Source organism: Paracoccidioides brasiliensis, assembly GCF_000150735.1.
Source record: "Paracoccidioides brasiliensis Pb18 unplaced genomic scaffold supercont2.1, whole genome shotgun sequence".
Classification (NCBI taxonomy): Eukaryota; Fungi; Ascomycota; class Eurotiomycetes; order Onygenales; family Ajellomycetaceae; genus Paracoccidioides; species Paracoccidioides brasiliensis.
In genome coordinates, this window is record NW_011371358.1 from 3,253,421 (window position 1) to 3,275,423 (window position 22,003).

The window sequence follows — 22,003 nt, forward strand, 5'->3', positions numbered from 1 at the left end:
CTTCAACTGCTACTCTCTTTGAATCTATTGACTTCTGTTTCATCCTCTTATACTCAGATAGATATTCAATGAGTCTATAAGTTCACATCTTGCTGACTTTTGAAAAAGAGGTAGTAGAATCTATATGCTGATATCTAAGCATTGAATTTATGAAATTTTCAATGTGTTCAGCTATAAGAGGACAATTCTTTTCATCAAGCAGCTTGATTCATTGTTTAATCACATCCTTCTGACTCTCATTTAATCTCTTGTTAACTGGAATCTTTGCAGTATTCAGATTCCTTCCATTGATATACACTTAGAGATATTGATAAGAAACCTCAAATTCTCATGACAGAGGCAATATTGTGAAATTTGAGTTTTTTTAACAGTAAGTAACAGCTTTTTGAATACAGTCTTCAATATTTTTATCCTTATTTGACATTGTGGTGAGTTATTAATTGATGAAGATGATGAAGATGATGAAATTGCAAGATTTTTATTGTTTTGGTGTTTTTATCATTTTGGTGAGGCGCACCCACACGAGGTGTGGGTTGCGCAGCGGCACGATTAGAAGTTTACTAGCTACCAACTACACTCCAACATCTTCTCTATTTATCCAACCCATCTTTCCCAACCATCACACCTCTCTCATGGAGACCAGATATGCCTATTCCTGCTAAAAAGCGCAAGTTAAATGAGCCTGGACCGGCGAACCAACGGACTCGGGGAATCGAATCATTCTTCCGGAGCCAAAAATCTGCTTCGGCAGCAATCACTCCTGCTCAACTAGAACCTGGGACCCCCTTAGCGGACGAGGAACTCGCGCGCAAATTGCAGGCGAAATGGGACGAAGAAGCTAAATCCGGTAATCAGTGCTCTAGTAACCTCCAGGACTACCAGAATCCGTCGACACTGGAAGCCAAACCCGAAGGGCTTACACAGGAATTTGGCACTCGACTACAGACTCATGGTACCCCTGCGTGCGGTGATGTTTCTGGGAATGGGAAACCGAATAGAGTCTTATCATTACAAATCTCTTCTAGCGCTGAGGATACTATTTCCCAGTCGATACCGTTTGACCAAAGTCCTCTCACTTTTGAACCTTCATCTTATGCAGAGAATTTGCGGGCCCACTGGGCGCTCGAAGGGGGCCACGCATCTTATGCCATTCTTACGAGAGCATTTGTTCTCGTCAACAACACTCAAAGCCGGATTAAGATTGTCGATACACTAGTCAATCTCCTGAGGTTACTCATAGAAGCTGACCCGGGCAGTCTCGTTTTTGCAGTGTGGCTTGCAACCAATGCGATTGCCCCCCCATATGTTCCAGTGGAGTTAGGGTTGGGCGGGTCTGCTATATCAAAAGCATTGAAAACTGCATATGGATTAAACAACCAAGGATTGAAAGCTTTGTGGGACAAGTTTGGTGATGCGGGGGATGTTGCCTTCGAGGCGAAGAAAAGGCAGACGTTTACGTTAAGGAAGCCAAAACCGCTATCAATTAGAGGAGTCTACGAATCTCTCTTGAAAATTTCTAGAAGCAAGGGGCCGGGAAGCCAGGAAATCAAACAACGAATCGTTGAGAAACTCCTCCAAGATGCGCGAGGCGCGGAGGAAAGCAGATACATTGTGCGAACACTTGTACAGCATCTCCGCATTGGCGCGGTGAAAACAACCATGCTCATTGCTCTGGCTAGAGCTTTTCTTTACTCTAGACCTTCTACGAAAGATTTCTTTGTATACAACCGAATCGAGCTCTCAAAACTCAAAAAGGAAGAAATGGCGAGCATCTACAGCAGGGCGGAGGAAATCGTGAAAGCTTCTTATGCTCGACATCCCAGCTACGACGATTTAGTATCATGTCTTTTGGAAATCGGTATTTCAGATGAGCTTCTTGTGAGATGTGGGCTAACTCTCCATGTGCCATTACACCCAATGCTGGGAAGCATAACAAGGGATCTACCGCAAATGCTTACCAAACTCCAAGGGAGAGCTTTTACCTGTGAATATAAGTATGACGGACAACGGGCCCAAGTACACTATGATTCTTCAGGCAAAGTCTCCATCTTTTCACGACATCTGGAACTCATGACGGACAAATATCCTGATTTGGTTGCCCTAATCCCTCGGATTCGGGGCGAGGGTGTATCCAGCTTTATTTTAGAGGGGGAAATTGTTGCGGTGAACCAGGAAACTGGGGAGCTATTGGCATTTCAGACTCTTACCAACCGTGCTAAAAAGAATGTTGGTATCGAGAGCATCAAGATTAGTATATGCTTGTTCGCATTTGATCTCATGCTTTTGAATGGTGAACCGTTGCTAGAGAGGCCACTCCGGGAGAGACGGGAGCTCCTTCGAGGTCTGTTCATCGAGGTTCCACACCATTTCACTTGGGTCAAAAATCTCGATGCGACATCGTCTGATTCGGAAGCGGTGTTGAGTTTTTTCAAGGAAGCTACTGATGCGAAATGCGAGGGGCTGATGGTTAAGTTGCTCGGTGGTTCTGTTCAACCTGAATTATCTAAAGAGGAATCTGTTGCAGAGCCGAACCTCAACAGTGATTTAATATTAACAACAGGCCATGTTGAACCAAACGGTAACAACAAAACTAGAGCTCGGCGATCCCTGCTCTCTACTTATGAGCCAGATAAGCGGCTTGAATCGTGGCTTAAAGTGAAGAAAGATTACAGTGCTGCATCTGATACTTTGGACTTAATCCCGATTGCAGCTTGGCACGGACAAGGCCGGAAGGCCAAATGGTGGTCTCCTATCCTTCTTGCCGTTCGAAATCTTGAAACTGGCATGCTTGAAGCTGTCACCAAGTGCATATCCGGTTTCACAGACAAGTTCTATCAAGCAAATAAGGAAAAGTATGCAGAAGGGAGTGATAATATTATATCAAGACCGAGCTATGTGGACTACAGAAGCCAACCGGAGGTTTGGTTCGAGCCGCAGGAAGTCTGGGAAGTAGCATTTGCAGACATTACTCTGAGCCCCACGTACACAGCGGCAATTGGGCTCGTTAGCGATGAGCGAGGACTTAGCCTTCGATTCCCAAGATTTGTCAGAGTTCGTGAGGATAAAGGGCTTGAAGAAGCAAGTAGTTCCGATTATCTGGCGAATTTATGGCGGAAGCAGACCGAACGACTTCGGGAAGAAGGGGCAATAGCTAACCCTATCGCGGAAACTGACCATTTTGGATCTGAGGATGATTGAGCCACTGGAGGAAGCTAATATTAGTGGAATCGGATGGTAGATGTGAGCTAAGACCTGGAACCATATATGGAAATTCCTCTTGGATCCTGTTTGGTTCGATTTTGGTGGACCTGATCCATGTCTTTCCGTGCTGTAGCTGTGCAAGCGATCTATCCAGATGACTGGCTTGGTTGTGGATATACTTTTCTTAACCATGGCGAGCAACTATTGAGCCGCCTAACTTGCTCATCAATAAGAGATGAATACGTCATTTCAGAATAAAGAAAAATGGTGGATCATGATTTATCATCCGCTTTTGCTACGGAAACCGCTATCAAAAGATTTTAACCTTCTCGGGGCACTCAAAAGTCGGAGTAAGTCGCATTATATATCCATGGAAAACATAATCAATAACAGGCTTGAGATTAACATTGGTGTTTAAAGACTTCAGTTAAGACTTATGATACTCCCAGCCGGAGTCACAGTGGCTTCAGGCCTGCGTGACCCTAGACAAAAGGCCACATTCTAGGTGTTCGTCATATTTTCTTTTAGTGAAAGTAAAACTTCTGGTAGCGACTTAAGCTTTCCATAAGAAGAATAATCGGCATGGTGACCCTGCAAAGAAGAGGATTTTGAGTTCGACAACATATCAAAAGAGGAAGATCTCTGAAGGCTATGATGCATTGTTTAATTAGCCTTTTTATTCACTTCATAAGATAAAGCTTGAAGGACAACATCAATTATATATATTTGCCTCCTCCCTCCGCTGTCCATTGTCAAGCGTGAGACTGAAGCGTTCTCTCCTCCCAATTCAAGAATTATCAATATTTTCGAACTTTATCGTGATCAATACATAGTCAGCTATTGCTATCTCATCAGGCAATATGTCTTCTCTCCCGCGGAAAGCCTTGATCGCCGTAAGCGGTGCCAATCCCCCGTTCTATCTGGATGGGAGAAAAACAGGACTTTCTTTTCCAGAAGCCCTACTTCCGTACAACATGCTTGTAGGAGCAGGTTTTGAAATCGATATCGCATCAGAGACAGGTTCATTTGCCTATGATGATCATTCCTTAGAGCCGCATCATCTATCCCGCGAAGACCAGAGGATTCTTCGCAACTCCAGCTATTCCTTCCATGAGAAAATCAATCAGCAGTTATTCAAAGCTGGAGATTTGGCACCACACGACTATGGGCTTTTCTTCGCAGCTGGAGGTCATGGCGCCATGTATGACTTCCCACACGCCCACCATCTGCAGGCTATTGCCGAAGACATTTACAACCGTGGCGGAGTGGTCGGTGCCGTGGACCAAGCCCCGGTTATTCTAGCAGGAATGCATACCCCGGAGGGCGATCCGATTTTGAAGGACAAAGAAATCACAGGCTTCACGACGAAGGGCGAAGTTGAGCTCAAGGTTATTGATAAAATCAGAGACGATGGACTCAGAACGGTGGAGGAGATGGCTCAGGCTGTCAACGCTCATTACTTGCCACCTTCAGAAAATTTCGATGACTTCAGTCATATCGATTCGAGGATTGTAACTGGCGCCAACGCAACAAGTACTAGAAGCACTGTGAAAAATGCTATCAAAGTGTTTGAAGGGGTTGTTGGTGATTACTGAACCTGTTTTGTGTACTTCACAAAACACTAAAAAGCACGAAGCACGATTGATGATTCGAATGGTTGTACTCCGTTCCGTTTAACCAGTTTGCCTGACTTGCGCACCGTTTTGTCATTAGTATCAAGAGGGAATGGAAAAAGAAAAAAAGGGATAAGTGCCATTCTGCTATCTTTGGCCAGCCTTCCCTATTGTGTAAGGGGTCGCTGCCGTGCCTTGATTTAACCGTCTGCTTCGGATTCTGTCTCACAAACAACCAGTGTCGCCAATGCTCCACAAAATGATATTTTCTGGGCCAATTAAGTTCCATAATCTCCGTTCTAAATTCGGCAACGGGCGTGCCGTAACCTGGAGCCAGCAGCCCGCAAATAGGACATACGTATTAAAATCGAATAGCCTGGGGAATCTTCACCTTCGCTTGTTAACAGCGGTACTGATGTTTCAGCGAATCCCATGACGGGTCCGCCTTGCATGGTTAGGGAAAGCTCTCGCTCTCTGTGGTTCGCCCTGGATCTGCAATGTTTGCTTCTGGTTTTTCGTTGCTATTGTTTGAGCCTGCCATTCAATCTTTCATTGGTTGACATTTTGTGAACTGTGAAGGCTCATCGTCTTGATGTGATGGAATTTTCTATCTGCGGGTCTATGTAATGCAGGGTGAGAAATCAATCGATTGCATGTTAACTTTTTATAGTAAGGGACACCCTAGATATTTCGTTTCAATGATCCACCATCTCTATGAAACAAAGGGATTTGAAATATGTCAATCATATTAATTGTTACCTCCAGAGGATTCCTTGGCTTGTCCTCCAGAAATCAATTATCTAGCCCTTATATGGCCCCGAAGTAGCTAGGGATATGATAACTTCATTACAATGTATATTGACAACACACTTTGGCCATCGTCTATGAAAATACAACCCCCATCTTTACTCCTTGTTCCCTTGAATAATCGCAGGGGGACCCTGGCCGGATCCCAAATCCTCAGATAGTAGAGCTACATTGCAGATCCCATCCTTCTGATGTTTGAACCTGTAAATGCGTCATCACATCTTGCATCTCCAAGAGCAATATTACTCCCGTTGCTGAAACGTTTCGTCAATAGCTCTAACCCCTTCGCCACCAATTGCCATCCACCAAATTTGGGAATGCTAATGCCGTAAAAGGACAAGTGCCTAATTAGGTGATGAACGACGCTGGACGGACCGATCAACCCCTGAATCTCGTTTGGGCTTTGCAACGTTTTTTGAGTTGTAGAACGAGTTGAATATGCCAGGGAATACCTTGGAAAGAGGTGCTTTGTACGTGGGCATGCAAGCGCATATTATGGCGACGTTTGCTTCGATGATAGTCCACGTTGAGTAGTTTGTCGAGGACCCTAGAATTTCAGTAAGCTTTAAATATTTACATTGCTGGAATAAAGATATAACAAGATAGCATAACACTCACAGGTTATGTCTAAATTCTCAGTTGCAATATTTAATGTCGTTAACCTGAGCACACTGGTGACGGAGATGCTAGATAACGGGTTGCATTAGCAATTTCCTAACAATTCCAGATAAGAGGGGTGCACAGTTGGATGTGATCTTACAAAACACCAACAGCGAATATTGACATTAATCCTATCTTCACCCGCTTAGGCAATTGCAAGTTGCAAGAAATCCCCCTTATTGCAACAACAAAGATTGGGGATGTAGGGCCTGCCTGAAGAAGACATGGAAGATATGTAGGTATAAAATACCAATAACGCAGTGCAGATGCCCTGAGATTATATCAAGGGATGGATTTCTCACAAGCATTAAACACATTTTCTGTTACATGAACTAGGGCAGATCACACCAGAAATCAACCCATATTTGGCAAAGCATGAGTCGCCTAATACCATTACCCCGGCTTTCCCGCCGAAACCCTAACATCATTCCAGTAAACGGTTTGTTGGCTTTATGGCAGAAGCAATGCAAAACTGTGGTACTTTCTTTTATATGCACTGAGAAGCGTCATCTTGCCGTTCATGGTATGTGTTTGTAGGAACAACAAAGAGAGATTACATTCGCGGCACTCAGGAATAATCGAGGTCAAATGCAGAGCAATGGACATCAAGAGTACAGTGGAGTTGAATTCCAAAGCAAAGAGCGCCTCTTATCCCATCGATACACCTTATGCAACAGATTCGGATGACTGCAGGCATACAGCAATACAAAGAATTCAACTGTGGAAGATTTCAAGGAGTGGCTGATCTCAAAGGCCGCGAACGGTTGGAGAGCAGTTAAATGTTCTTCGCACAGCAACAGCTCAAAGATTGGCTTCCCCTGACAAGCGTATGGCACTGTTGATCAGGAGAAAGCAGCAGCCGTAGGCTCTGTTCAAAGGCAGCAGCTATCCGAAGTTGATGTTGGAGAAAAAATTCTTCAAATGTTGTCACATTATGTCCAGGGCCCATAGAAGTAGAAGCGAGAAGCATATTTTGGGTTTCCAATGAACGGCTGTGGCGCCGCTGCCGCCAAGAATTCAAGAGACTTATTTTGAGACATATCATATTGTTTGATTGACATATCAACAAAGAAATGAGAAAAAGACATGCACGTAATCGAAGGCTCACTCAATATGAGCATCGTAGTCCCAGCCAGGCCAGCCGAATACGAGCCCCAGCTATTTTGTAAACCCGAAGTCCGGATGATCAACCCCAAGATTCTCCAACTCTTTAAATAAATTGGACCTATAGTACGACATCCCGCATCATGCTTCTTATTTTCTCGCTCTAGCCCAATCATAAACCCCGTACACAGCAGCGTACAAGCGGATATTAGAGCCAGAGAAATACCATATCCAGTTTTGAGCAACGGCGCAGCGCTGGGGACGAATAAATTGCTTGACACGATGCGCTAATGTTCCCTCAGGAATTCTGCACTGCGCTCCCGACAGCATACTTGTTAGTGCCCAGCCCAGTTGTTGGAAACGCAGGCAACGGTGACAGGCTGCGCAGTGAACACGCCGATAGTGACAATGAAGATTGCGAGGTGTTTGACTGTGAAGGATCCATGGGTTGACACAGTAAAATATTGTAGCCTATGCTGGCGAACAGGCATCCGAACATGGCAAAAGCCCAGCGATAGCGGACTCAATCGCTGAGATAGCCTACAAGAATCGTGACCCCCGGCTGTCGCGGCCCAAATTGGGATACTTTGAATCTGAGACTGGGATACTGTATATTCAAACTGATGGAGAATGGTGAGAATGAAGAAAGCAATTGAATATCCAAGGCAGTGATGGTGAAGTATATTAGGGCCCTGATCAGAGGAGCTTTGGTATGTTCGCCGATTTCTGAAGTAAAATTCACACCCTGTATGTATCTTCCAGTTCTTTATGATAATCCGGAGTACTTTCCCATCAAGCTGGTCCATTTTGGTAAAGCCAACGTCTACATGTAAATGTAACGCAATCATTTCTTGCTGTCTCTCTGAGGAACCTAGCCCACGAAGGCCAATCCACAACGAGGTGCTTGGTAAAATAGCTCAGTGCAATGGACATCAGCCCCTCGATAAATGGATATCCTACGTAATATCAGTTCTGCATTAATCGTTCCAGCTGCAGACCATCTCGTTGTTGCAGATACACATCAGCCTCATCTAGTAGCAGGGCCGCCTTCCAGTCACTAGCTATGCAGAAGGTACGAGTAAGCTGGACTTCCATTTCCTCAGCTCTCGCACTTAAGTCGACAGAGGAGATCTGAAAATGGTTAACAGTCAGGAACCATTTCAGATGATAGAAACATATTGAGTAGAGTGGCCGTTCAAGTCGTTCGGTAATGGCCTCTGCCGTAAGCGTTTCCCCCACTCCTGGCGGGCCGCTGTCACAAATTCAGCTTTCCCGCATAGTTATATTGGCCCAAAGAATGAACGCACAAAAGGATAATCACACCCTGGCCCTTTCCCGGAAATGACATCATCGAAGCCTTCTCCATTTGTCGCGCTGACACGGCTCTCCAAGATTTGATGACCTTCTTCTCCTCAGGGACGGTTAACTTGTCAAATGGGGTATGGAGAATTTGATATCCTCAACAACCTCCACAGCAAATTCCCCTAGACCAGCCGTGCGTGTTAGTCTGGTTACGGTCACTGAGTCGCCGGTATGGATCTCATTCCAAATCTTTTCATTCAGGGAAAAGCCGAGTGCTGTTGGGCTACAGACAGCCAAGTCATCATCCACCATCTCATTAGTAGCGGCTGACAGCACAGGCTCCTGTCCAAAATTGAGGCTCTAGGGAAAGAGAGAAACCTGGTAGAGGGGACCATTAGTGTAAAACAGGAGGTTAAATGCAGTGCTACACATGTCTCGGGCATGGCGTTCTCCTGGATGACGTCGAGATTTTCTCTTGGTTGGGTGAAATTTGGAGGTGGCTTGGCGCTGAGGAGGGAACAATCTAATTCCGGGCAGGCGCTTTATATAGTTATATCTTACAGCTATAAGGCACTTAAGTTCAACATCTCACCTTCCACCAAGGTTACGGGTGTCATTTGCGACGCCAGATATTCATGCCCAGCCAGGTTGTTGGAGACTTTGGATGAAGTTTGGACCGGCATGGCTATATTTGGCTTAGTTTAAGAAATTATTAACAAAATTTAACCCCACTAACCTTTGCGAAGCTCCCAATCCGGCAACCTCACCGAATAGTGCTTGTCGTGATGGAGTTGGTTCATCGCTCCGCCGAATCATCCCAGCTGATATCTCATCCAACCAGACCTCACACCTCTACTAGCTTAAGAAGTGTTTAATATAGATAGCAGCGGGTTCTCTGCTTCCCTTGTGGAACTAACCCAAATTGAATGTGCTTCCCCTAACTTGCTGTTGATTCACGCTCCTCCTTCATTTGACAATGCAGACCACGCTTCACAATTTCCTATCCCACAATGGCTCGTCATCAAATGATTCCCGGAACTGATAAAACTGAGTGCCAAATGTTGAAACTCTCCAGAAAACGCCAGGCTCCTGAAGGCAAAGGTAATATCCAGATCTTCTTTACCGTATTCCAGGCTGATTTATTATATGGAAACAGGTCAAGCGAGTCAAGAGAGAGCAACAAGAACAACAACTGAAATCCTACCGGAGGAGCGCACGTCTAAGCAGAAAAACTGCATCTGCATCTATATGCACACTTCTTTCAATATGGCTGAATGATATGATACTGATTTAATGGAGATATTGCAGTACTCTCCCACCTGCACCCACACTCAAACCCACACCCGAGAACAGAATATGAAGCCAAATCACAAACAATCCTGTGAAGATCAAGTCCCGCCCTTTTCAAAACAACCACGATTGTCTACCCATAGCTCAGCTATTGAATATCCTTTATTGGAAAAGCAGTGTCACATTAACAACTGGAAGAAAGCTGACCTGATTGAGTATTGGTGCAAGACCATTCACTGGCCTGAAGAATATTTTGAAGCCCAGCCTGGACAGACTGAAGATATGAGCCACCTTCTCGCGAAAAAAAATTCATCAGCTTCCCTTCGTCACATGAACTTGATGTCAAGTCTTGATATAGGCTCCAACATGATCACTGATCAAGAGTCAAGGGATGAAAAGAATGCCAAGTACAGAAGCGCTACTTATGAAACCCTCCTCGCTACTAAAGGCAGCTTCATGCGCAAGTCAGAGCTAGGAATAACAGATAAGAGCAAGCAGATTTGTAAGGATTTAGTGGAAATCAATCAACCTGTTCCCAAACACACACTATTTCGAGATAATACATTTGACAAGTTTTGTCAAAGGCTACAAGGAAAGAATGAGTCAAGAGTTATTCAAGATATATCCAATTTAATTGTACCTTCGGCAGAATCTCTCACTGTTAACGGGGCCAAGAATCTTAAACACTTAGTTGAAAGCGTCAATGAAAAGTGAAGCTCCTCCATTGCCTTCTGTGGACCGCGTCCGCAGCCGGATTATGCGGCCGGGTTCGACCATTCTGCGTTTACGGAAGACCAGCTGAATAAATTCGAGCCGTTCCTTGGCTACGACACAGATACCTACAGCTCATTCTTCCTGGCCACCTTCTACATGTACTTCCCCTTCTTGACCAGTGAGGTGAAAGGCACTGCCGCACTTGACATCGCTGATCGGCAGAAAGCACACAGCATGACCCTTGCTGTGAGGGGCGTCATTGAGCTGTTTAAAACTTGTAGGACGTGAAGATGAGGTCAACCGCGAGATCTTGGCTTTCTCGATCTCACACGACAACAGGACAGTGAGAATCTACGGCCATTATGCAGTCATTGAGGGAAGCAAGACTCTCTTCTACCGTCACCCTATCAGAACATTTGACTTTACGGAGCTGGACGGCAGAGAGAAGTGGACCGCTTACACATTTACAAGAAATGTTTATGAGAAGTGGTCGCCGGATCATCTGAAAAGGATCCGCTCAGCTATTGATGCGATCCCTCCTGGAGTAAATTTTGATACTCCGTAGTCAGAACTTGGCATCGACGAACTCTAAAATTCTTTTTATTTAACATTGACGATACCTAAATCAACCTCCTCTGGCACACCTCCAATTCATATTGAGAACCCAATTATTTTTTACCAGGACGGACTAATACAATGGCGATGCCACATACCAGATAAGCGATTCCATTTCAGCGTACAGAGGGTCATTTAGTTCCAAAGTACGGAGTAAATCCCACTCTATTTGCGCCGTCGATGGAGGGGGGGAAAGTAACCCCCAACACAGTCAACACACGAAACCGAACATATAGTAATCATCTCCATATCTCACCCCCCTCTTATCACAAGCCCTCAATTAGCCAAGGAAGAAGCAATAAATTAGAGAGAGGCGTCAAACTGCACCAGTCGAATTTGTAATGGAAAGGGGGTCGCTCAATTTTCTCTCAAGCTCCCAGATATTCAAATAAAAGAGGAAGTGCGGGCCCACTCTCTATATGGCGCTAATATAAAAGCGTACTAGTACATATTTAGACTTTACGAGATGTCAACTTTTGAAACGAATCGCCAAATAGACGCGAAAATCTCACCCAATCAGAGAGGCCCCAAAAAGCGCGTTATTTTGGGTTGTCGTGTCGAGTCGTTGAAGTGAAATGATTTTTTCTTCAATTTAGGATGACCTTCGCAGTCTCCGGGCAACAATGCCTAAATAGGTAATTTCCATTCGCCTGTGCTCCAGCAATTACCTACCTTACCGAGCAAACCACAGAGTCAATCAGAACGCTAGTAGCGTCGAGATGTCGATTTTAGAACGAATCGCCAAATAGACGCGAACAATCGACAGTCAATCAGAATGCACTAGTGACGCGTTATTGGCTCAGCGTGAATTTTTTGAGTTTGGTCTCAGCGTGAGACATTAGTCTTCCAGAGTACAGAATAAAATATATCATTTTATTCGTTTCTGTGGATATGCATAGACCAATCATTTCATAGCTTCTCGGAAATTGAAAGTTTAAAAAGAATTCATTTCTTCTGAAACTAGCATGCATTAAATGACCATATGAAAGAGGAGAATAGAAATAACAAGGAAAGAGAGGCGGATTGAAAACTTTGCATTTACATTACATACATGTATGTACATGCACATAGGGTGAACACTTTCAGCCCGTGAAAACAAGGAAGAAAAAGACGAACAGCCAACAAATAAATCAAAGAGCATAACATAAAATACTTGTTGTACTCGTACATTTCTTTCCCAGTGCTTGATAAATAGGAAAACTGGCTTTTCGTGTTTCGCTTTACTTTATCCGCAACTCCACGGCGAACGGGGCAAAAGGATCATCGGTATATTGAGGGACGGGGCAAGTAGAAGGATTGAAAAGAAAAGGGAAGAACATAGGAGAGTTCTGGCCGGTTAAGTCGGTTAAGTCGACAATGTGGTACAAAAATTCAACAGGGCAAGAGAAGAAGCAAAGAAAATGTAAAAACAGGATGAGATGTACATGTGCAAGCCACTGGTTAATGAACTTTGCTTTCTTTGTGGGAATCAAGCAAGGGTTAAAAGAGAAAGGCAGGGGAAACAGGCGTTCTTGTACATTTCGGACAATAATTATGACAAATTGGGAACAAGAAAACCGTTAGATCAATGTGGAAAACTTCAGAAAAAAAGAATTGGAAAAAGGAAAAAAAAAAGAAGAAAAGAAAAAATGCCGGAGAGGGGCGTGGTATGTCAGTAAATAAAAGGAATATAATTCTGGGAATGAAGGTCGGGGTACATAGATGCAAGAATAGAGCGTTCAGGTCGTAATTATCATCCCTTAAACCAAAGGCTCCATCTTCCTAAGGGGATTTATGTATCTTTGTACAAAAATTTACTTTTGGGTAGTTAATGTGCGGAGTTGGATGCACGATCCGTCAAGGTCTCAACTCTTCCCCCAACTGCAAAGGCACTCCGCCACCAACCCTTTTCTCTCGTGTCGTCGTCGTCATCATCGACGGACTCCCCGCAGACGGAGGAATCAACCCGTCAAAGTTAAGCCGCTTCCTCAACTCCTTTGAAGGCCGTGGTGTTCTGGAAGAGAGAGTACCTGGCGTGCGTCCGCCCCATGGTAACTGTGCGGGACTAGGGGTGACATTGACAAAGTCTGCGAAGTTGAATTGCTGAGCTGGCGAGCCGAAGTTGGCGGTTACACCACCGCCTGGTGTTGTGGTCAGTGAAGGGAGAAGTGCGGCGTGTTGACTGGGAGGGGTTGAGGGGGGGAAATCTAGTATGCTGTTGAGTTTTCCGCTCCCACGGTAATTTGCTGGAGTGGGAGAATTCGCTAGGTAGAGCAATAGGTCTACGCCATTCTCGCCATTCTCGCCATTTTCTTTTTCGATATCTTTGTCAATACGTGCCACGGTGCGGTTGCGTTTCGGAGGGGGAGTGCGAGGTGGGGAGGAGCTGATCATCGAAGAGCTGAAGGGTTGCTGCATGGACTCGTTGACAGCGATGGAATGGCGCTTGTGGTGACCAAGGAAATTGTTTTGGTATGCGGTACTTTGACAGTTGAGGATTGGTGACGATTGAGGCAGACGGTTGGTGGCCTTCCACGATGAGATCCGTAGGGCCTTTGAAGGTTGCTCTGTAGTAGGACTGGAAAGTCCGCGTTTCCGTGATCCGCCTCCATTGGTGTCAAGGGAGCTGGGGAAGAACATTGCGGCATGTTTGCTCCGCGAAGATCTCGGGAGCTCTTCAGATAGGATTGGGGTTGGAAGCGGGGACGAAGAAAAAGGGGTTTCGTAGCGGTTGTTGTCACATATTTCCGACGAAGAATCTGATATCACTTCCCTTTCACTAGGGCCGCTTATCGCAACTTGCTGTAGAGGTTGTAACGGTTCGATTCGACGGCGATGGGTTCGTTCATAGCGGACCTTTGCCAGACCCAGACGATCTTGGAGGTTGAGCGATATCTGCAACGCAAATTTTAAGGTATAAGTGAAAGGTTTATTATTATTGATTAATTGAGTAGGAAGATGTTTCGTATCCGGTCTATGTTCAAGGGTCGTACCTGAGCAAGATCGAGCTTGGGAATTTTCCGCCTTGGAGAGCCGGTGGGCCCTGTAGCAGCCATTCTGCCTCAATAACTCGTTATATTCGCCAGTTTGTCTCTTGATCTCGTTTAAAAAGTCGGATGAAGTGAGAGGGGAGGATTGGATGCCTAAGGCCAAAAATCTGTAGTTTGGGGGTTTGGGGGAAGCGGAGACGCCAGTTGCAAACGTTTTTGGAAGCAGGGTTAAAGAAGTCTAGGATATTCTCAATTGTTTTATGAAGATATAAAGGGGTTGGGGAGTAGCTGCAGGGTCGAAGATATCTTGCTTGCACCACAGACCTGTTTGGTGAATGTATGGTGGAGATGTGGCACGTAACAGAAGGGCGGGTTGTGTGTGCCGGAGCAAGACTTGCTTTGTAAAAGGTGTCGTGGGGTGTGGTGTCGTGAGTGTCCTGGGGTTGTGCTGGGTGCTGGTGCCCTGTTATTGGCGAATGGGCAGGGGTGGCTAGCGCGGCAAAACAGGGCGATAACCACGCGACTTTTTCTGGGTGAAGCGTCTCCAACTACCGTTTTTGATATTAACTACAGCTGTTGGAGCGAGCACTCCACGATAACTGTCATGGGAGCGTATCTATCACCACTTCTGATGATTAGGATCTAACTAGGATAACCACAACACAGCCCTTGCGACTCGTTCAGGGGATAGCGGCATGTCTTTTCCGCTTCAGATATGCTTTATTCCTCAAGGCCTTCTGCTTGGGCTGATGACAATGATATCGCTGATGATGTGGATTTGAATCAAACCCCAATTTAAATAAACTACTTGGTTAGCAGGTTTCGTGCCTGTCTTATTTCTACGAATTGTGAAACATAGGGTTGAACCTATCAACTCCAACCGGTTTCGATCGAATTTGCTTTTGCCGATAGTTCGTGAGAGGAGAACCATAAAAGGGGAAGAAATAACCAAAAGCCGAATCCATTCGTTTTACTTAGTTATATCACGGAATAAGAGGAAATGGATTTGCCATTCCAAAAAAAGAAAAAGAAGGAAAAGAAGGAAAAGAAGAAGGCGGAAAAGGTCCCCACATGTCCAATCCGCGTTCTCTCATGGACGGTTATAACGTGGAACATCCTCACTTCTGCGAAACCCATGTGCCTGGGTCTTTCTCAACATGCTCATCCAACGTCGACAATGGATCTAGGTTCAGTCTCTACTCGGGTACAGTAGCACTGTCATTTCTAAGAATGCTACGCAGTGGCTGGGATAAAAACCTCAGCGATGATATCTCCCTCTTGCAGCAGGGTTAGCGTCGCGATCCATTCGGCAAAGAGGACAGGCTGGTGGTCAACTGAGAGGTATCTTTTTTTGCAAAACGCAAGTGTGTCTGGAAAGCTGAATGAACTCTTTTCTTCTAGTGCGGACTATTACGGTTTGACAACCGGTTGGCTATAGAAATGTCAAAGGATAGTTAATGATCTGAGGTGGCAATAAGCTGAGTAAAATCAGACTTCAGCGAAAGATACTGGAATTAAGCTAGGTTTTGCTCAAGATCATTATCTAGAATTGGAAATGGTAGCTGATATCCAACTTGCTCATCTCATATCTTACCATGGTTGGGTATCGAATAAGATGAAATGCTAAGCGACATGATTTATTATTCTGTGGAGGCTGCCAGATGAGCAATGCGAGAGGAATGAAGGCTTTTTATATCGCCACATAGATGCGATTCTCAAACATAGATCAATCTACAACCATTAAGCAGTTTAACTTAATCGACGGAGTTCCAGGGGTATTCGACTATTGGTCCATCCAATCAATCCTGGCTCTTTTCCAAAGAGGAACCGGGGCCAGAGTTAAGTGCTCAAATCTCTATAAACATCCCAGGAACTCTTCTCTCAAACTGCCCGGCCATCTTGCATTTTGTTTCTGCTAGGAACCAGTGCATTCATTATTCTATTTGCACTTTGGCAACAAAAGGAGGATGGAAAACAGTGCATCTTTCTCTAAAACACAATCTTTTCTTAATGTTGTTCACTTTCACTTTGAAATTTTTCAAAGCTGTTGATGCTGCTTCTCACAAATTTGGCCTTTTATTTCCTTGTCCTTTTATTTCCTTTAATTTTAATTTTTTATTTTATTTTAATCTTTTCACATAATATTTGTATTCATCTCTTATTGGCGATGGCGGTGACAGCATTAAACTATTCAAGAATTAAAAGAGAGAAAATGAGCCAATCTCCACACATAACCTCAGGCCTGCTTTTTATTTTTTATTTTTATTGTTACTTTTCATCTGTCTAAAATACACCCTATGACTGCTAAACATATAAGAAAAGGTCTGGAAGTAGCCTGGGATGATCCCACCTATATATCATTTCAGCAATTGCACTCTGAACGGTTGGTGTTTAACAATTAATATGTCTCTATCTAAGTGGACATCAGCGTTATTATTTATTTTTGGCTGTCTATCCCTATTAACTCTCTGACGGGAGATCATCATACAGAATACCGTCTCCGCTGCGGCGACGATGACGACGACGACGACGATGATGATGATGATGATGATGATGAGGGGGGGAACTAAACAACAAGTCAACGACTCCCCGGACGACTAAACAGGCGCAATTCCCGATCCCTACTCACTTGCGAGGCTACGACCCCTCGTCTGCTCCCCACAGCAACACTTTGCTGTTGTGGATACGACTTCATAAGCTTAGCTATCAGTTAACACTACCCTCTGTAGCTGCTGGCTAAGAGCAAAACTAGTTTCTTTGTTTTCGCCCTACTGCTGTCTTCTTTTTTCTTTTTCTGTCGCCGGCTGTCACTACTTGGGCTTCTCGACTTCTTTTCTTCAGCTTCTGCAGCTTCTTGCATCTTCTCCTCTCCTATTCCCTAGGGACATATATGCTGCATACTCTGTGCAATATCCTACTCAGTCCACGCGCCCAGGGACCTCCTGGAGTCCTGGTGGCTGTGTCTTTCTGACTCCATCCCCACAATCGCTTGTTCCGTTGTGGTCACAAATTTCTCCTCCTTCTCCCTTGCCGCGTGGCTGACCCTGCCATTTCTCTCTTGCGTTCTTCTCTCCTCTTTCTCCACGCTCTTCCCCCCCTTCCCTTCTTTTTCTCTTTCTTCCCCCCTCATTTTCGTTTTCTTTTTCTTCTTATCTTCCAGTCTGTTTTTCCCATTCCTTTTCCCAATCTCGGGCAACTCATATACCAAATACGGTGTGTCCGCAGCTGCTGGCTCAGAGCAGCTATAATAGATGCAGAAATGCCCCTTTTTAAGGACTTTCGTCGCCGGTCGAGGGCAAGCTTTACGCTGTCTCCATCTTCTTCCTCCCTGGCCAATGGCCATGTAAACCCTGATGCGTCTTCCTCCACTCTCGATTCCCCGGCTCACAGCATCCAAAGTTCCACTATATCGTTTCTCAATGGAAACAGCAAGAGCAATAGCAACACGAGCAATAACAGTAGCAACGGCAGCAATGCCAACAACCAATCTGTCTCACATTTACCTGCCCTGCCCCGATTGAACGCAAATGATGGCTCACGCCCGGGGACAGTACCCCAGAGACCTGTTCCTATCGGTTCACAGTCGAAGCGAAATAGTGTCACGGTGAGTTTTCTCATATTAGGATATTATTTACTTTCCACTGAAATGGGTTCCGCAATATCCATATATTTAGATCACATTGCTGATATTTCACCTCACTTTAGAATGGCAATCTCACATCCACAACCAATTCTGCAAGAACAGGTGTACCTATATCTCCATATGCACCAAGAGTTTTTTCGGTTTCTGATAACTCATGGGTATGCAGACTCGCACTGATGTGACTTCAAGCATAAATGGCGTGTTATAGTCTGTATTATGGATGCTAACTTTCACTTACCCTGTCAGGTTCATCAAAAGATTCTTTTGATTTATGGGGAAACTGGAGATGCACAGCAGCACTCCATTGATGGAAATATAATAATTTCCAATCCTCAAGATTCATTTCCTACCATTACCTGGCCAGTCTCTGAATCCCATTTCAAGGCTCTGATCCACCTTGTTCCAGGCCCCAACAAACTACGGCTCGACTTCACATCCTCGAAACTTCAGAAGCAAACTGTCCACTCGTCGTGGATAAGCATAAACTATTTACCGTTGGCAAATTGCCCTCCACTCCAGCTCGCAGTCGTGCTTGGGAGTGATTCATATGGCCACTTTGATGCTGTTCCGGAGAGGATAGCTCGGGAAGGAAACGACTTGGAAACTGCTATACGGAAATTTCGAATGGCTGCATATCTATGGCAGTCTTTTACTGCTGAACAGATGTATCGAAACAAATTCGGGAGGCGCTGTTTCCGGTTCGAAGAGGAGTGGCAGGTTGGAACTCTAAGTTCTCAGGATACAACATCAGACCAAATGAGAAATGAGGCCAGAATACATATTATCCGGTGCAACAGAACAGTTGACGAACTTAGAGGTCTCAGCGTCGTACAGCAGGATGGCACAAGATCGGATAGTAACGAACTCTTCAACGTTGTACTCGAGGCAGTCGAACGCTACTTTGGCTCCCGGGGAGGTAAACGACATTACGTTTCTGCCCTGCTACTTGATAGCCATTGGGATAAAATGACCCAAACTATCACAGGCCATACGGCCGCCAGCTCCAGTGGTCATGATATCAAGCTAGCCCTTTTTGGGTCGTATGCGTTACAAAACTATCCAGCCTCCATGGAAGATATAGTTGCAGCTTTTACGGATTGCACTCGAACTGATTTTAACTTCGTTGCCAATTATAAAAATGAATGTGGGAGTAGCTGGGAGGCTGCCAACTCTGGAATTGGAGGCCATCTCCATGAAATTGGCCGTTTGTTTGGCTGTCGCAATCAGGAGACCGGTATCATGAGTCGCGAATACGTTCCGTTGAATCGAAGTTTCACTACTCGAGAGCCCTATTCGACACGCACGAAGTCACAGGGGCTTCGACTCTGCCTATGTCAGGACGAACCTACTTGGCATAGACTCGACACCCTTCGTTTCAGATTTCACCCGTGCTTCCGGCTGCCTCGCGATTCACCTCCTATATCTGACGACTCTATTCAAGTGTGGCCGGTCGACAATGGCAAGACATTAATTGCCTCCCCTTCTGGCATCGCGTTCATCGAAATCTTCGTGGACGATGCTGAGATCTGCAAATCATTCCTCGAATATGTGGATGGTGATTTCGGCAATAATGCTGTGCCCAAGCAGATTACTCTCACAGAAACCGAGATACGTCAACATGCCCCTGAAAGCGCCAAGAAGAACAGAAAGGTCAAGTTGCTGATATACTCTGGCGGTCTTAACACGCATACGGTTGACGACGCGAATCAGTTGAAAACTAAATATTCGATTGCTAAGTTGCCCAACGGACAAGTTGGATACAAGGGGAGCAAATTAGGACAATCTTGGTCGGCGGATAGCGTCGCTGAGCAGTTGTTCTTGGAGTGCGCGTTTATCCAGACGAAGCTTCTTGTTTCCGTGAAAGTGTATCATGAACATTTCATATACGGGTTGCAGTTTTGTTATGAGGATTCCACGAGTCAGATGTTTGGAAATAAGAATTCTAGTGCTAAGTATGGTGAATTTGTATTTGGTGAGTTTTTACACACGGTCTCCCTTCCCACCACCTTTCCCAGATTTTGTTTTCTCTATTAAGAACTTCGATATGTCCAAGTACGACTTACTGATATATTTCCTCTCCTATTCACGGCTAGACACGCGTCGTGGTGAGATTCTGATGGGCTTCTACGTGAAGGCTGCTCTGGAAATCGATGGAATTGGAATTATCACGAATCTCAGCCGGAAATCTGAGCTATTTGGGAACGGGAGTGGTAAAAATAGGTAAGCAGGCACTTTCATATCCCCTTTGCACCTTTTTCATTTACCCCTATCTCCTAATTCTCTTATTTTAAATGACTATGAACGCAAATGCAAGGAATTTTAAATACGCATAGCTAACTTTTTGTAGCCACACATTGATACCACCAAGGGGCTACAGTATTGCGGGCATTTCCGGCTCCGTCGCGTCCTGTATCGAGGAATTCTCTCTGATTATCACTCGATGATGGTACACCTCTCACGTCCATCTAATTTCAATAGTCTTTCACAGTCGTGCTTGCTCGATACTTTCTCCCGCTGAATTACTGCTGTTTTCGCAGCATCCGTTCACATTTCCGATTTATGCAACCCTCGACATCGAACTTTAATGTCAGAATTGGTGAATATACACCTCTCGCGCCTCCTTTCCCCCATCCGATCATAACTAATACTCGACTGAAAAGATCCTGCTCTCAGATGCGTGACTTTTTCCTTTCCTTTTGCATGTACCCCTTAATGAAGTGGGACATACATCCAGTATTCCGTGATATCCGTTTTTACACCCTTGTCATAATATTTCCAGTGACGACTTTCTGTGGTTTCCTTTTCATTGCGTCGGGCATCTGGCTCTAGGGCTAGATTAAGGGGGCGTAAGGGGGTGTGAGGAGGGGGGTGTTAACTGCAGAATAGGGCATGGAGGGTTAACTGGATCACACTAAGGTAACAACTAACAACGGTTTATAGTACAGATTACAGATGTATTTTGTTGTTGCCTTTGTGCCTTTCCTTATTCGTCCTTTTTTTTTACTTTTTTTTTATGCGTTGTAGAATTATCGGGAGTTTGTAATGGTTCGTCTCGTCTGGTGATGATGTCCATGATAACGACTTCTCCGTGCATATTCTATTTCAAAGGTCGGGATGAGCAAATTTACATGACTGTTAATAACTATTTGAGGTTCTATGTTATGCTATTTTTGTCGTTTTCTGCTTTTTCCATTTTAACTTCTCCTTTCCTCTTATTTTCCTGTTTTCTGCTCCCATTGATTTGAACCCGGCGGTATTCCTGATAACTTGAATTCTTCACTGGTTTGCTATTATAGAACGGGGCTTCGCAGCTTCAAATTCTCTTTAGCTCCACTGTTTCCTCGTTAGTTTTTGATTTTGATTTTGATTTTTTTTTTTTTTTTTCGTTGTTACCTTACGGTTTATCGGATATGGGGAGCTGGGTCGGGGGAAATGGCGTCTCTGGTTTGACAAACTTTCCATTTCCCTTCAATTTGAATTTTCATCGTTCGTTTCAATCGTCTCAATGGTATTATTCATGGGCTAATTATAACGTTATGGGACGGGATGATCTTTAATGGGCCGGGGGATCATGCAGGGACCAAAATTGCCCCGCCTGGTTCTAGGTGTGGGTCTGGGTCTGGGTCTGGGTCTGGGTCTGGGTCTTTTCGAAGTTTCGCGGAGGCATTGACATGGTAATTGGAAGTAGGGCACTTGAAAGGCGTTCGTTCTTCTGCTGTTGATATTCGCCGTCTGTTCGGGTGCAGTTTCTCGTTTACTCTGTGTTTATAGGTACGCTATGGGTTGTTTGTTTAGACTCCTAAAAAGGGGTATAATAGTTGCACCCTCAGGGTTCTTCTTCCCTTCGTCTTCGCCTTTGATTGGTTGTCGGCTTTATCGTCCCTTACTTCATGATTTTTTTTTAGGTCTTTTATAGCTTTATTTAGTTATATCCTTAAAGCCCCTGTGCGTCGCTCTAGAGTCTAGGTCTAGCATTTGACTCCTTTCCCACGAAACAGGATTTGCCGGGAGAAAGGGAAAATATGTACATGTGCATTTCCAGGGAAGCAAGGTGAGTTAGGAGATTAGAGCATTTTCACAAAGAA

General features: G+C 44.8%; 10 protein-coding genes across 10 annotated transcripts; 7 read left to right on the forward strand and 3 right to left on the reverse strand.

Annotated features, from left to right (window-relative positions):
- Positions 1 to 645: 645 nt before the first annotated feature.
- Positions 646 to 3,198, forward strand: PADG_11178 (uncharacterized protein; the record flags this gene model as incomplete). Its single annotated transcript, XM_010758471.1, has 1 exon — positions 646 to 3,198. One exon carries the CDS (start codon positions 646 to 648, stop codon positions 3,196 to 3,198), a length of 2,553 nt encoding a protein of 850 aa, XP_010756773.1.
- An 863-nt stretch (positions 3,199 to 4,061) lies between these two features.
- PADG_11179 (uncharacterized protein) lies at positions 4,062 to 4,796 on the forward strand (the record flags this gene model as incomplete). The annotated part of the gene is made up of 1 exon (XM_010758472.1): positions 4,062 to 4,796. The coding sequence occupies one exon, from the start codon at positions 4,062 to 4,064 to the stop codon at positions 4,794 to 4,796; it is 735 nt and encodes a 244-aa protein (XP_010756774.1).
- A 923-nt stretch (positions 4,797 to 5,719) lies between these two features.
- Positions 5,720 to 6,407, reverse strand: PADG_00974 (uncharacterized protein; the record flags this gene model as incomplete). Its single annotated transcript, XM_010758260.1, has 5 exons — positions 5,720 to 5,822; positions 5,903 to 5,941; positions 5,997 to 6,168; positions 6,240 to 6,307; positions 6,382 to 6,407. 5 exons carry the CDS (start codon positions 6,405 to 6,407, stop codon positions 5,720 to 5,722), a joined length of 408 nt encoding a protein of 135 aa, XP_010756562.1.
- Positions 6,408 to 7,675: 1,268 nt separating this feature from the next.
- On the forward strand, positions 7,676 to 8,022 carry PADG_11180 (uncharacterized protein; the record flags this gene model as incomplete). Its single annotated transcript, XM_010758473.1, has 2 exons — positions 7,676 to 7,787; positions 7,856 to 8,022. The coding sequence occupies 2 exons, from the start codon at positions 7,676 to 7,678 to the stop codon at positions 8,020 to 8,022; spliced, it is 279 nt and encodes a 92-aa protein (XP_010756775.1).
- A 329-nt stretch (positions 8,023 to 8,351) lies between these two features.
- Positions 8,352 to 9,487, reverse strand: PADG_00975 (uncharacterized protein; the record flags this gene model as incomplete). Its single annotated transcript, XM_010757768.1, has 6 exons — positions 8,352 to 8,637; positions 8,693 to 8,796; positions 8,850 to 9,047; positions 9,116 to 9,210; positions 9,280 to 9,372; positions 9,424 to 9,487. The coding sequence occupies 6 exons, from the start codon at positions 9,485 to 9,487 to the stop codon at positions 8,352 to 8,354; spliced, it is 840 nt and encodes a 279-aa protein (XP_010756070.1).
- A 210-nt stretch (positions 9,488 to 9,697) lies between these two features.
- Positions 9,698 to 9,965, forward strand: PADG_11181 (uncharacterized protein; the record flags this gene model as incomplete). Its single annotated transcript, XM_010758474.1, has 2 exons — positions 9,698 to 9,788; positions 9,844 to 9,965. 2 exons carry the CDS (start codon positions 9,698 to 9,700, stop codon positions 9,963 to 9,965), a joined length of 213 nt encoding a protein of 70 aa, XP_010756776.1.
- Positions 9,966 to 10,043: 78 nt separating this feature from the next.
- PADG_11182 (uncharacterized protein) lies at positions 10,044 to 11,256 on the forward strand (the record flags this gene model as incomplete). Its single annotated transcript, XM_010758475.1, has 3 exons — positions 10,044 to 10,676; positions 10,728 to 10,968; positions 11,036 to 11,256. The coding sequence occupies 3 exons, from the start codon at positions 10,044 to 10,046 to the stop codon at positions 11,254 to 11,256; spliced, it is 1,095 nt and encodes a 364-aa protein (XP_010756777.1).
- A 1,886-nt stretch (positions 11,257 to 13,142) lies between these two features.
- PADG_00977 (uncharacterized protein) lies at positions 13,143 to 14,341 on the reverse strand (the record flags this gene model as incomplete). The annotated part of the gene is made up of 2 exons (XM_010758261.1): positions 13,143 to 14,180; positions 14,279 to 14,341. 2 exons carry the CDS (start codon positions 14,339 to 14,341, stop codon positions 13,143 to 13,145), a joined length of 1,101 nt encoding a protein of 366 aa, XP_010756563.1.
- A 1,026-nt stretch (positions 14,342 to 15,367) lies between these two features.
- PADG_11183 (uncharacterized protein) lies at positions 15,368 to 16,845 on the forward strand (the record flags this gene model as incomplete). Its single annotated transcript, XM_010758476.1, has 2 exons — positions 15,368 to 15,563; positions 16,754 to 16,845. The coding sequence occupies 2 exons, from the start codon at positions 15,368 to 15,370 to the stop codon at positions 16,843 to 16,845; spliced, it is 288 nt and encodes a 95-aa protein (XP_010756778.1).
- A 689-nt stretch (positions 16,846 to 17,534) lies between these two features.
- PADG_00978 (uncharacterized protein) lies at positions 17,535 to 20,362 on the forward strand (the record flags this gene model as incomplete). The annotated part of the gene is made up of 5 exons (XM_010757769.1): positions 17,535 to 17,879; positions 17,981 to 18,076; positions 18,165 to 19,890; positions 20,012 to 20,138; positions 20,266 to 20,362. The coding sequence occupies 5 exons, from the start codon at positions 17,535 to 17,537 to the stop codon at positions 20,360 to 20,362; spliced, it is 2,391 nt and encodes a 796-aa protein (XP_010756071.1).
- Between the last annotated feature and the right edge of the window lie 1,641 nt (positions 20,363 to 22,003).